The 14667-nt window shown below is 42.9% G+C and overlaps 1 protein-coding gene across 1 annotated transcript in view; it reads right to left on the reverse strand.

The window, feature by feature from the left end:
• Positions 1-6269: 6269 nt before the first annotated feature.
• Positions 6270-14667, reverse strand: part of NXPH4 (neurexophilin 4) — a 130786-nt gene continuing 122388 nt past the window's right edge. Inside the window, exon 2 of the mRNA XM_089509235.1 lies at positions 6270-7037. Within this exon, the coding sequence (XP_089365361.1) occupies positions 6270-7037 (768 nt within the window). The remainder of the gene's footprint in view (positions 7038-14667) is intronic.

The raw sequence follows: 14667 nt of genomic DNA on the forward strand, positions 1-14667 counted from the left end.
TTTTTATTTAATTTAAATATATAAAAATATGAAGAAGTCTTCACCCTGGCAAAGGGCACAGTTGAGGGGTTGGGGGATACCTCCGAAGAGACTGCGACCCTGCCGTGTGGTGAAGGAGAAACTCAGCCACTGTCACTGTTCCCAGTCGGGTGGCCTCTTGCTTCTTCACAGATTACAGATGTTCTATAGGTAATGACAGTGACAAATGAAGACGGACGGTCCAAAGAGGTGGGGGGTGTTCCATGGGAGTATCATTGGTTAGTTAGTTCTTGCTTCCCTCTAATCTGACCTCCTTTGCCTGCATAGCTGCAGTCCTGGGCAAAAGAAGTTATCTCTGTGCCCCTGAGCCCTGGACTGTATTCACAGGTAAAGGCCTCTGCAGTACACAAGTGTCTTCTGGCCTTGGTAAGGGGGTGAGAAAACAGTGCCACAGCCAACCAAATACATTATCCGATGCATGCCTACATACTTCACACACCTCTTGCAAAAATGAATATATCGAGTGCACAGATATATTCATGTTGTATGCACAATATTCATTTTGTACCTTGCTGTTTGCTTCCATACACACAGACATACACAGACAGAGAGACCCTCAAGACAGACTCACAAACAAGTGTTCTAGCAACCAGAATAATCACCCATGAGGATTTGGAATCGCAATGCACCACGTGATGCTCTGAGTGACCTGATGCATGAAATGAATGTCAAAGGGGATAAAATGGGATCTTGATAGCAAATGGCTGCATCATGATGCTTTTTGTGGCCCTGGTTGCTACAAGAGAGGGATCTCTGAATTTACAGAAAGAAATGTTTGTCCAAATGTGGAAATGGAACTACAAAGAGCCCATCAAGAATGTACTAACTTTGGCTGCATGTGTAGAGAAGGCCATTATTCCTTTACACATGCTGACTAGTACCCAGCACTAGGGTCCTGCTATAATAACTTGACACCTGTGCATTGAATGCCTCTTCCCTCCTCCAGGCCACCTCCCTGAAGGCTGGATTTTATAAAGTAATGAGGTACTTACAAGCATATTTGTTTCTGTCACCATTCAAAGATGCAAGGGTCTATTAAGGACTGCTGGCATGTTTTCAAGCGCTACTATTTTACTAGCTAAAAATGGGATGTCCTCTCAAAATGAAAACACTACTGAGTCACACTGCTTTTTCATTAGTTGCCCACCACCACCACTGTCATAGCTCAGTAGGCATGTTTGTGCTTTGTGTACTTATGATTTCAAATCCAACTGCTAAAAGAACAATAACTTGTCCTGGGGTAAATGAATGTACCCCAAGAGGTACTGAAGGATCAAACCACCATGCTGGAAGCATCTGCTATTCTGTACTCCTTCTGAAAGAAGGCTGTGCGCATCTTGGCTTTCCTCTCACACCTCCTCAGAAATGATATACTCCAGAGAGGAGACTCTCTAATACAACCTGTACTACACTTCAGGAGTGTTGGGACTCCTAAAAGCCACTGCCAAGAAAGCACACCCTCACCTAGGAGTCCCATTTAGACTTTCCTGTAAGTATAATGCAAATACTTGGCCAGTATTTTGGGATTATGTGTGTGTGTCTGGATTATTTCTGCAGTGTTTTGGACCACTGTGGTTAAGAATGTTGCACTGGGACTTTGGAGAAGTTATAGTCCCCTTCAGTCCACAAACTTCCCTGAATGACCTTGGAATGGTAATTCTCTCTCAGCCTGACCTACCTCACAGGGATGTGAAGATAGCATGGGGAGAAAGACTGTTACTTCAGTCACCTTGCAAGCTTATTTCCTTCATCTCCTAGGAATGAGTGGTTCAGTTTTGATCTGGGGGGCGGGAGAACTTGTACCTTAAATATCAGTCATTCAGGTAACGTCCTCCCAGGCTCAGTCATAAATCCCTGCTTGTTCTTAACACTGAAAACATATCTGTACAGCTATAGATACAAACAGCAGATCTTGTAAAAAAAAAAAAATCTTACACAATCATTTATGTGCACAGAACCTGCAAACAGTCTTGTACCAGGATTCATTCCTATCATGTGGTCAGAGACATGACTACACGTGCCTAACCAGTGGGAGTGACACTAGCCAGCCCACTCTTCTCAGTTGCCCACTCTTCCACTTTGACTTCAGTCTGATAACAAGCTGGATGCAAATGTAAGTAGTACAGCTTGTACCTCAAAAAACAGGAACGTTGTGGCTTGGGATGATTTCCCACTGGTCACGCAGATGCCATGTGGTTTCTTCCCTTCCCTTTCACAACCGAGATAAGCCTTTGATTCATGGTCTACAACTCATGCATTCTAACATGATTTTTTCCCCTTTCCTTTGTAAACATCACTCACAGAAGTCCCAGAGACATCAGTCACTTGTTGTATGTAATTCAACCCTATTTTAGAATTCATCACCTGCTGTTAAGCACGTGTTCATCATTCACCATTTGTGAATCCTGCACACTGCCGCTTGCCTAACGTGTTTCATGAATGGCTCATGGAAGCAAAGTTTTGTAGGTGATGATGGAATGGATTACTCTAGGTCAGGGGTAGGCAACCCTTTTGAGCCGGGGGCCGGGTTGCTATCCCTCAGACAACTGGGGGGCCGAAGCCAAAAAATAAATAATTACATAATTTTTAAAAAATTAATTAAATAAACCGGAACAAATGTAGGACAAAATTTTCAAATGGAGGGCACTTTTTAAATTAAAAATGGAGGTCATGCAAAAAAATTTGCTGATTTTTAAAAAAATGTTAAGATAAATCCATGTTTCTGAGGCTTCTATAGACAATTGCCCCACCGTGCCCCTTGTGCGAGACACCAAAGGCCCCGGCGGCAATCGGCGGCAGGACCGGGCTGGGGCCGGTCCCAAGGCCTCGCCGGTCCGCATCCGGCCTGTGGGCCGCAGGTTGCCTACCCCTGCTCTAGGTCAAAGCTATGTTCACAAAAGGTGCATGGTAGAATTCTGGTCATTCTCTAAGAATCTGTCTCTGGCCTTCAAGGTTGGACTTGCAAATTTGAAAAGCAATCTTTCATCTTTGATATTTGAAGAGCTAATGGTCTTCTCTACACATTCTGAAATATCACATGATACTGTTTTCTTTGGACTGTACTTTGGAATGCAGGAAAGAACCCAATACTTTATTGTTACCTTTATGGGAATAAACCCTACCTTTAGGCCAGGAGTGGTGTCAAACTAGGGGACCACATTACATCGCCAGGAGCCCTTATAGGGCTGCACTTCTTCACAAACTTACTCCAGCAAGAATAATGTTGGTATTTTAAAAACTGACATCCCAGGGGACCATACTTTGTCACACTAGGCCAAAAACAATTTTAAAAAACTGGGGGGGGGGGGGGGGGTTATAATCATTCTTTTACCCAATATGCTAGAATTATAGAAACAGAATATCTTTTAATATGAAAAACATTTAAGCATGTGATTCCACACTTATACATCTTGACATGAAATAGTCCAGGAAAGTCCAAACCACTATTTTTGTAGCTGTATATCAGAAAATATGTTGATTCTCAAAAGGGAAGCATATTACATTCCCTGTACATGCACATGTGGTTTATGGATTTCCACCCAACTAGATTTCAAAGCCTCAAAGTAGAAGGATGAATGTAGGAGGGGGCCAGTAAGCTGTATGAAAAGTCAACAATAGATCTGGAAGTAGCCCAAATGTCATTTCATCCAACGACAGCAAGACATTAGAATGACAGGATCTACTTTAAAAAACAAAACTATAATTCACTGAAGCCTGGTATGAAAGCTGCACACTTAGAATCAATTAATTCTAAGCCCACAAATTTGTTTTGAATATCAGAACTGAATGAAGCTCACACTCCTGGATCTTGATTATCCTACCTACACTTTCAACAGTAATTGAAGAATAATTTTTATTCTTCTATAATTAATTAGTAGTCAGCTCTTGCACATCTACTACAAATCACCTGGAGAACTGTGAAGAGATCCAGTTTTACCTTGTAGCCAGATCAAAATGATCTATCTGAATCACCACCTGCCTGAAGGCAAGACAAGCCAGGTACCAGCTGTTCACAGGTAAACTTAAACAGCGCAGATCCTCCATATGCCAAGGAGAGTGACTTAAGAGCACTGTAGAAGATGTTTTAAGGATAACTTGTTCTAGAGGAAACATCCAAACATGACCAGTCACACAGTGCAGGGGGAATTCAAAATAAATACGTTATACAAAATGAGTATGGTCTCTTCCTGTACAGTCAAACAAAACAAAGCCAAACAAAACACACCCTACCAGCTCATAAATCACTTGCAGACTTCCCTATCAACATCACCTCACCTGTACATCCACAGCTTTATATGCAGGTACTCCCTACTGATGCATTCAGATTCCTGATAACATACATGCTCCCTTTCAAATGTTGCCGTAGTCTTTGATGAAATCTTCACACCAAAACATGTGCACAGATTAAAACTAGGGCTGTCTACTGTTGTTGTTATTTTTAAAGTCTTTGTTGATTAATCATCTGGTTTTGATACTCAAATCATGAAAAAGAATTACAGGTGCTTTTGTTTTGAAGTTTCAACAAGGAAGGCTTGACTTCCTACTAAAATATGAGCTCACTTATCCTTGAATAACCAAAAGCTACCTCTCATTGTTAAGAAAGAAAAGGCCATCTTTTATGTTTTCTTTTCCATGCAGAATATTTCTGATTACAGAAACACACTGGAGCCAAAATGGCTTTAAAAGGAACAACTTCAAATCCCATTGGTAGGGCGGAAGATCCAGATTTAAAAGACAAACTGATGTTGTTTTCAAGTGAGCACTGTCAGCCTGAGTTGCTTAGTGGTTCTTATTGCTGGCAGGAAAGCCCTCATTTCACCCTGAAATGAGAAACACTGGTTCTCTTTCAGTGTAAACTGGAAGCAAAATCTATCCACAGGAAAGAAGGGAGCTAGTACACTTGTGCAGACACTCAGTGGTGTGCCCTTCTTTGAAACCCCACTGATCAATTAGAGGGAGAAATTTCAATCTGTGATTAAATCTCTGGTTGACTAATCTGTTGAATAAATCAATGAAAGCTTTCAGCCCCAATTTAAACTCTCACACACTTTTGTTACTTGTTGCTAACATGCATATACATTTCTAGTTATATACTCAAATGAGCACACTTGTGCACACATATGTCATTAAGGCTACAAGCATATACAAAATGTAGCACATGTTCTTGTGAGCCACCATGCTGTGTACACATATGCGCGCTATCTACTTGTTTCTACTGTCACGCCTCTGTTGAATTTCAGTCACTCTGACCATCCTTACATACCTACTTAGATTTCTATTAACACTCTGCCGTGCCTCTGCTGAGAATGTACGTTTCTATTTTAACACACCCTCTAGGAAAAGTTACCATTTTGTTATATCAAGGTGCACTTGTGTATCTACCATTCTTTCTGCTTCCCTCAAATTAAAGCTATATGGCACAACTTTATCACGTCAAGCCCCTTCTCTATTTACCCTCAACTCAAATGCTAGCTGACATCCTTCCCCCCCCCATAATCCATCCCCCAAATTTAATGTGGTCTTTCCCTTCTGCTTTATATTTTATGTTCTCTCGGTACAGGAATGTTCATGAAGTGGGCAGTTTCTATCCTATGCCATCATCCACTCCCAGGGTATCTGGCAATACATCTTTCCTGTAGCCTCAGGTCAATGACAACTTCAGTCATACCTCAGATTGATGGTTTGTGACTCATCTCAAAGGGGAGGGGAGACAGACATAGACAGAGAGACCCAAAGACACTCACAGTTGCTACCATTCAGCACCCTTACATTCCACATGAGAGGCAAGGTCCTTGGGAGAAAGGATTACATTGTCAGTGTGACAACCCCACAGGAGCAGCAGGGTTCATTTATGCACAAAAGAGAGACAGATTCAGCAAGCTGTTTCTTCATATTGCTGGGAACTCCCATGAGACACCTCCAGGAGGCATCAGAAAGAGGGATAGATAGGTGGTGCATGAATGCAATGTTGTCTCTTATAACAATCTCCGTTTTCCTATTGTCCTCGGAGGTTAAGCGGTCACTGGGAGGGGAATGTCTATCTGATGGACGTGCTTCCAATTCCTAGTCAGAACCAGTGACTGTTTCCCACCAAGCACAGAGGGGTGTGCGTATGTTTCTGTCTTTCACCATCCATCAAAGTTCCTCCGACTGTCACCCTGATATAAACCACCACTTACTTAAACATCCCTCCCTTCCCTGCATCCCCTCGAAAGCACCCTATTCCCCCATCAGCCAAAATAGGGATTCTCATTCTGGAAGTTATAATCTGGACAGACTTTCTGGACCAGCTTGTAGTCGATACTGAAGAATGAGATGAAGATGCAAATGACCTTAAAAGGCTTGGCACACAGCCAGGCAGCATGGCTCTGCGTGTGCTCAGTGAAGCAGATCTTGGAGGGGTCATAGAGGCAAGGCTTGTTCTTGCGTGCCCGGTTGGTCTTCTCATACTCTACATGGCAGTTGAAGGTCTTGGATTCCTTGGGCTCAGCTAAAGTGGACTGCTGGGGGTGGAGGTGTTGTGTTTGGATAGGGGGAACCAAAACATCAAACTCAACAACCTTAGTTGGTGGCACAATGCTCACTGAGACATTGCCCAAACTGGAGGAGTTGTGACGGAAATAGACACTGAAGGTACCATTAATATGATCCACGATCTTGCCTGTCACTAGTAGGCTGAACTTCAGGGTCTTGATGTTGAAATAGAAGTCCCCCCAGCCAAAGATTTTCTTGGTACGTCCTGCTTTCATGGAAGGCTTCCTTTTGGCCCGCTGGTTGAAGTGTTCCATTGCTGTCTGGTTCTTACTCCAGTCCCAGGGTGTCATGGCACCACTGTATGGATCCAGCTTAGCTTTGGATGGCTCACTGGAAAATATCCGGGCAGGGTTGAGTGAGTGAGGTTTCAAAGCAGTGCCATATGGCCCAGGTTTCAAGACACTTGGGGGACTCATCTCCAGATAGTTCAGGGTCTTGGTCACATGGCCCTCAACGAATACAACCTACCAAAGAGAAGAGAGAAATGGGGAATTTTGAGTTAGTATGCTCTGGGAATCTTTACTTATGCATAAACTTCAGTTCTTCCCTGTGCAGTGCCCATGGGAAGCACTTTAGGTATGCTTAGGACTTCAAAAGCTTTATAGCCTAATATTCTTTGGGTTAGCCTTTCCTAAACCAGCACTCTTCAGTGCTGGATTTGGGTTTACTAGGGCCACAGTGGGAGGTCCTGATGTTGTACTGTTAAAATTAACATGCAGAGATTCCAATCGCCAAAGCCTGGCCTAAAGAATTAAAAATGCCATGGCAAGGAAAAAGCACATTCAGCAGCTGCGCCAAACTAGGCAACCAAGGTTGTTGCCACACCACAGAATTAATGTAGTTTGACACCGATTTAACTGCCATGACTCCATCCTATGGAATCCTGGGATTCGTTGCTTGTTGTGGCACCAGAGCTCTCTGACAAAGAATGGTAAATATCTCACAAAATGACAAATCCCAGAATTCCATAGAAGTGAGCCATAGAGTGGTGCCAAATTGCATTCATTCTGTGGCGTAGATGCAGCCAAAGGTATATTTGCATAAATTTATTCACAAAGCCTGCTCAGTTTGGGCCACATGGGGAGGTTCTGCTTTAATTTTAGAGTTGAAACAGCTGTGATATATGACCAGAATTATTTAAATATCTACGCCACCGTGTGGAGTTGGAATGACCCTGATTTTGACCAGAATGAGATATGAATTGTTTAACTGAGAGGTGGATCGAACAATATTTATTATTTATTTTATTTATATTCCACTTTTCTCTCTGAAGGGACCAAGGTGTCTCACAGTTTTAAAAAAAACAGTACAATAACATTTTAACAGTTAAAGTAATCTGAAAACAATATAAAATTACATTAAAAATATTAGAAGTTACAAGGCAATACACATGTTCAATATAAAAAATACTGTGGCATGCTTTAGGTTTTAAATGCTTGCTTAAATAAAAACATCTTAGCCTGCCGTCAAAAGGCAAAAAGAGAGGGGGCCCATCTAGCCTCCTGTGGAAGAGAGTTCCACATGTGACCTATGAACCAAACGCCTCCCTGCAATACCTACTAACATCACCACCCTGCCACATTTGCTGCCATAAACAGTGGCAAAATGCACAGTCTTTCCTTTAAATTTGCTGTTGTTCTGCAATTTGAAGCATAGTTGTGTTTCCAAATGGGGAATGGTTTCCCCATGCACCTTCTTTCAAAACAGAAATGCTCAATGTAAAGTTTTTTTTTTAATCATTGCCACTCCAATGGCAGGCAGCGTATGTGGACCCTGGAGTCACCTGACTTTCAGGCGGAGCTCTGCCCCTACACAGGTTCTGTTTTGCCACTACAGCCAAAATGTAGCTGTCCAAAAGACAGCCTAGCGTGGTCTCTCACAACACACTGGAATCCAAATGTTGGAAAATTTTTGCATTCTCTTTCTCCCTCCTTAGATAGACAAGGATTTCCTGCATTTCTCATTCAAACTAAGCATATGATTTAGGTCACTCCCCCTTTGGGACTAACAGACATTCTCTCAAGATTTTCTCCTGAAGTGCATGTTTTCCATCTTCCTCCTCTCTCATCTTTCTTTGGAAAGATGGTGATATAGTCACCTGAACTATTCACTAGATAGATTAGGATATAGCTTTTATGTAAATATAGATTAAAGCCACTAGTAAATTTTTGTTTTAAACTACAAGCTACATGTTTGTTGTTTTTAGAGTCAGTCTCAGTTCTTAGGGAAGCATAGGCACGGTACACTGCACCAGGAAAAGGCGGCCAGGAGCTGCCTCTCGTTGCTGCGCAGCGGTACCGCAGCAACCAAATTGCGCGGTACCGCTGCTCAGCAAAAAAGGAACATGCAGAAGTGGCTTCTTTTTGCAGCCAAGCACCGGAGATGGTGCAATGATATCACAGCTGTGCACACCATTTGGACATGGCGTAGCTGCGACATCATTGCTAAGCGCACTGTTTGTACGGCGCTGCACAGCAGTGATGCCCTGGCCATGTGCTAGGGTTGCGGGGCATGTGGTCACTCCGTCCCCGGGCAATTCTAGCATGTGATGAGGGCATCCCTAAAGGCCTGTTTGTACCGGGACATAGTTAGACAAGGCACATTTCTGCTACTCTGCTAATTTAAAGCTAGACCTCACAGGCTTGGCTTTGACATTTTTTATTTTTAAATGTTTTTGTTTCCTTACAAAAGGCTGAAGCCTTAGGAAACTTAAATAACCTCTACACTGAAGAGAAGATTTCCACCACGTTTATGCTAAACTAACTCACCTCAAAAAAGTAATGGAGCTTAGCCTCAATCAAGGAGACTATGGCCCTGAGCCTGCAGGATCTGAGCTACTGAGGGCAGGGGGGCTTGGAGATGTCTCATTCACAGGGTTCCCATGAGTTGAGGCCTACTCGAGGGCAGTTAACAACAACCAGAAATGGAGGGTGGATCATAAATGCACTGGGCACTAGCCAAGGTGGTCAATGGATAGATTTGAATGAAGAGGCCACCTTCAAGTCTGCCAGATATTGGGAACAAACAAGTGGTGCATTGCTTCTACTTCTCATAAACATCTCTCTGAAGCATCTGGTTGTGCCTGAACATTGGAGACTGAGTTAAATGAACCAAAAGGCTAGCCCATCTGGCCACTTTGATATGAGGCATTCAGTCCCTATGGTCCAGTAGGCAGGCTTAAGCCTTCTGTGTTTTTTCAGAATTTCTCTTCTTCTCAATCTTTCCATCTTATCCACTCACAGATCTTGCCTCAGCTTCCCTATCAACACCATGCCAATTGTGTCACTGGTTCCGCCTGACCCAAGAAAACTTTCTTGCCAAGACAGCAGCTGGCTGACAGGCCATGATGGATGAATGGCACTTCTTTGCCATCGCCAGCACTGTTAGATTCACAGGTATGTGGCCTATTCATCAACTATGGCATTGTTGTCCATCTACCCAGTGGGCGAATTATTGAGACACAGCAAGGTTTATAGGGTGGCTCTTGAAGTGGACTCTGAGAAGGAAATACTATACTTTGGCCTATACAACATTCCGACAATCATAGAAGAGACCCCAAAGTGACCTTGTCCCTTCCCTTTGTTCCCCAAGTGGCAAAAGTCAAAGGGAAGGGAGATTTCAGACCTAGGCATGATCTGCTTTGTATTTTAACAGAACCAGTTAAAAATGGAAGGGGAAGGAACAGAACAAGACCCAAAATGAAAGCACAGGCAACTGAGCCACTTGCTCCCTGGGTGTGTATGTGTTTTCAAGCTGCCTGTCGACATATGGTGTCCCCATGAATTTCAAAGAGTTTTCTTAGAGAAGGAATAGGAGTCTAGTGTCTAGATCAAGGGAAGTAATAGTGCCACTCTATTCTGCTCTGCTCAGGTGTCACTTGGAATACTGTGTCTGGTTCTGGGCACCACAATTCAAAAAGGATATTGAGAAACTGAAGCGTGTCCAGAGGAAAGTGACCAAAATGGTGAAAGGTCTGGAAGCCCTATGAAAAGCAGCTTAGGGAACTGGGTATGTTTTGCCTGAGAAGAGAAGGTTAGGAGGTGACATGATAGCCCCGTTTAAATATGTGAAAGGGAGTCATACTGAGGATGGAGTGAATTTGTTTTCTGCAGCTCTAGAGACTAGGATTCAAACTACAGAAAAATAGATTCTACCTAAATGTTATGAAGAACTTTCTGATGGTAAGAGCTGTTTGACAGTGGAATACATTGCCTTGGAGTATGGCAGAGTCTCCTTCCTTCAAGGTTTTTAAACGGAGGCTTTGATTTTGTGTTCCTTCATGGCAGGGGGATGGACTGGATGGTCCTTGTAGTCTCTTCCAACCCTATGGTTCTAAGAAATACTCAGAGGTGTTTTTGCTAGTTTCCTCCTCTGAAATATAGCCTATAGTACCTGGCGTTGGTTGGCAGTCTCCCACCCAAGTACACTTTGACAAAACAAAAATAAAGGTGCACAATTTCTGGGAGAAATTCTAGTTATACTTTTCTTGCTTCCAGGCCACACTTTCCTGACAAAACCTGAGACAACCAGAAGTAAGAGTATGTAACAGATGCTTTGCTTTCAAGAATCTTCATAGTGGTAAAGAAATGAGCAGAAACTAACCATTAGGGCCACAGGGTATTACCAGCAAAACATCAAGTTTAAAAGAAGACACTCATGCCTAACAAAATAGAGAAATCCAGTAATTTGTGAACTTTTGACCAATTTCTGGAGGCCCCACAGCACACCACTCATTAACACACACACACCCAGCAGTGTGATCATTTTGAAAAACCATGGCAGCACCATATTATAAAGGTCACAGCCCTAGGGCAGGCCACTGAAAGGAAAACTTTTATCTGGTATACTTCTGGTAAACCTTAAGTAAACCACACTGCTGCTGCTGTATAACACTGCAGGCCCTCTGTCCAGGCTTTTCCTTCCTGTTTAATAAATCCAGCCTGGTCCTAACAGACTCGACCCTTGTCATCAGAGAAAAACAGTTCAAGTGCAGCACCAACTACAGACATCCTTTCCTGTTCTGCAAACTTTCTACAGGACACATGGATGCAGTTTGTTAACTATAGCATGGGAACGTCTCATCTAATCTGTTTGCTGAACATTAAGCAGTGTGTTCCATGCTATTATTTTCAGCAACATTTTTGAGCTACAAATAACCTGGGACAGCACTGGAACAGTCAATTAACATGATGCTAAATGTCTTAAAGTTTGACCCCACTTTAACTGCCTTGGCTCAGTGCTATGGAACTTTGGGATTTGGAGTTTCTTGTGGCACCAGAGCTTTCTGACAGAGAACGATAAATACCTCACAAAACTACAAATCCCAGAATTCCACAGCTTTGAGCCATGATAGTTAAAGTGATGCCAAATTGCATTAATTCTGCAGTGTAGATCAGACCTTAGTCAGTTAAGTCTCTGGTTCAAATCCCACCTCTTCAATCAAATACCTTTAGTAGGTTGCCTTAATTCAGTGCTTATTAAGTAATATGACTGGGGGACCAGCAGGATGTTTCTCCTGTGTGCCAGGGATCAGCATCATGGGCTACAACTGTTTCTTTCTGTCCTATAAGTTCACTGTGGTCCAGCAGCTTGCTGACTATCACTGACCCATGGACCACCACTTTGGGTATTACTGCTTTAAGCAGCCTGCTGTCTTTCAGTCCTACTGCCCAATCTGTAATAATGGGGAATTGCTCACACCCTATTTTATGGGCTTGCCATCAGGACTACTGAGGTACGATTTGTGACTGTGTTGTGTACATCCTTTGCAAGCTACCCTGAGAATGTCTCCAGGCAATAAAGCCAGATGTAAGTGTACTAAATGAATAAATAAATGCACCTGTATGTACATGCCAGTGCTTTGACCTCAACAGTGCCATATTACCACTGAGGTAGTGCTGATTATGATTCTCTATATAGCAGCAACTAGGATAATGGCTTCCTGTTGTTACCCTTACTCTTAAACCCTTAATCTCAATCTGTTTTTTATTACATACAACAAACCTGCAAACTGATGATGTAACCAACCTGTATTGCAGGTTTAGTGTCAACAGGTTAATGAAGCCAGATAGGGAACAGCATTACATATGATCATGAGAGAGACCCTTGCCCAATGGGAGCTTCATCTAAAACAGAAAAGCTTGGAAAGGCCTTGGAAGTTCTTCAAAAGATAAGATCCCAAGGCACGAGCAAAAGAATAGGAAAATTATAACCAAGATGAGGGAGAATCAGGAAGCCTTTGCCTGATTCTAAGGAAGCCACAATTGAGGCTGGAAGAAAGGTTCCAGACTCCTGGCTTCTCTGCAACACACAACCCAAGACCGGAATACCAAAATTAATGTGAGTCAAACAGGAAACGTGTGTAGCCAGATGTGTTAAGGCAAATTCTGACTATTTTAGACCTGACTGAATGCTGGCATAAAGACGATTTTGTAACTCTCGTCATTTTTTAAAGCTATACCTGTAGAAGGATTTTATGTGCAATATGCCTTCTAATATGATGTAACTCCCTCACCTGGAAGAAAAACTTTCTCCTTACAAATGCCTCTTTTTCCACCACACTCTAAAATACCTTCTAGTTAGAGGGAATGGACTCTCCCGCTACTTGTTTGGACACAGGCATCTCAATCACAATTTAAAACATTCATCTGAGGTAGTAGGGTGAAGTCTACATTTTAAAACATGCATCTGAAGAAGTAGGCTGAAGTGTACAAAAGCTATGCTACAAAATCTTTCAGTTAGTCTCAAAGGTGCTGCAAGATCCCTTTGCATACCTGGGAACCAGGGTGGTATAGCCACCTCATAGGATTGTTATGATGATACAGTTGAGAAGAGGCCACGTATACTATGCATGCCTCACAGGAAAATAAGAAGTTCTAAATGTACATAACAAAATAAAAAAATTGAATGTCCACAGTGCTCAACTCATCCCACAAATTGTATCTAAACAGTGAATCCATCTGATCGTGTTCTGACATTGTTGCAACTGCCTCTCTGTTCGACATCTAACCATTATTAAGGGACACAGGAAGAGCCAGGAAAAGTTACTTTTAAAAACATGCAACTCTCAGAACTACTTAGGCAGCATGATCATGGTCATGGTGGCTGCTGAGGGGAGGCACTGTAGGGTAATTTCAGAATTATAGTGAATTTTCCAACTGAATATGGAAGAAGGCTACATGGGTCCCTTAAATAGACCCAGACTCTTGCTTTGTTGCTGCAGATTCAGCCTTTGCTGGATGAAACAGCCCATTAGCACCTGATGCTTCAACCTAGGGAAGGGAGTTGTATGCTGTCGTCAGCCTTGTCTCAGAGAAAGTTGATGACAGTGCATGAGTGAGTGATAGGCCCCTAGCAGAGCCCCGTGAAAACTTAATGAATGCCACAAAAATGTCTGCACTTCCTTCCGCTTTGCTACCCTTGCCATAATTGACCATTCCCGTCAGCCATGAAGTATCACTTGAGGGAATTAAAACTTGAGCTTCACAGATCTCTGCCCCAAATCCCTCAGCACAAAGAACCACCCACAGCTATCCCACATAAAGGAGGAAGAGGAGAGAAGGAAGAGAAGAAATCAAACCCCACAGCTGTGTGTGCTTGTCTTTAAACCATACTCTCACTCTCAATGCCTCTTGATTGATTGGTTCCAGCCCAAATCCCCCAAGGCGGCAAAACCACATGCACAGCGGGTGCAGAGGAGCTACAGGAAGAACACTCTTCACAGGTACAGGGAGCACAGAGGGATGCTCATTAAAAGGGAGGCAGGAGCAGCAAAAGGTGATGACTGAAACCACGGGGAGATTTGCCAGTGTAAGACCCAGGCGGCTGGAAAAAATCAGAGCCAAGGCCAGGTCCTAATGTAAACCTAGTTAAGTCAGCCACTTAACAAATCCTGTCTCCCCCCACCCCACCCTTAATGATATATCTGTGCAGACACAAAGAAGGTACCTAGACCAGAGCTTGGAAGTACTGTATTTTCTGGCGTATAAGACTACTTTTTAACCCAGGAAAATCTTCTCAAAAGTCGGGGGTCGTCTTATATGCCAGGTGTCATATTATAGGGCAGGTGCTGAAAATTCCCTGCTGGACTGGAGA

The sequence above is a fragment of the Sceloporus occidentalis genome, unplaced genomic scaffold (genome assembly GCF_023333645.1).
Source record: "Sceloporus occidentalis isolate IW3139 unplaced genomic scaffold, rSceOcc1.0.p SCAF_1, whole genome shotgun sequence".
NCBI classification, from domain to species: Eukaryota; Metazoa; Chordata; class Lepidosauria; order Squamata; family Phrynosomatidae; genus Sceloporus; species Sceloporus occidentalis.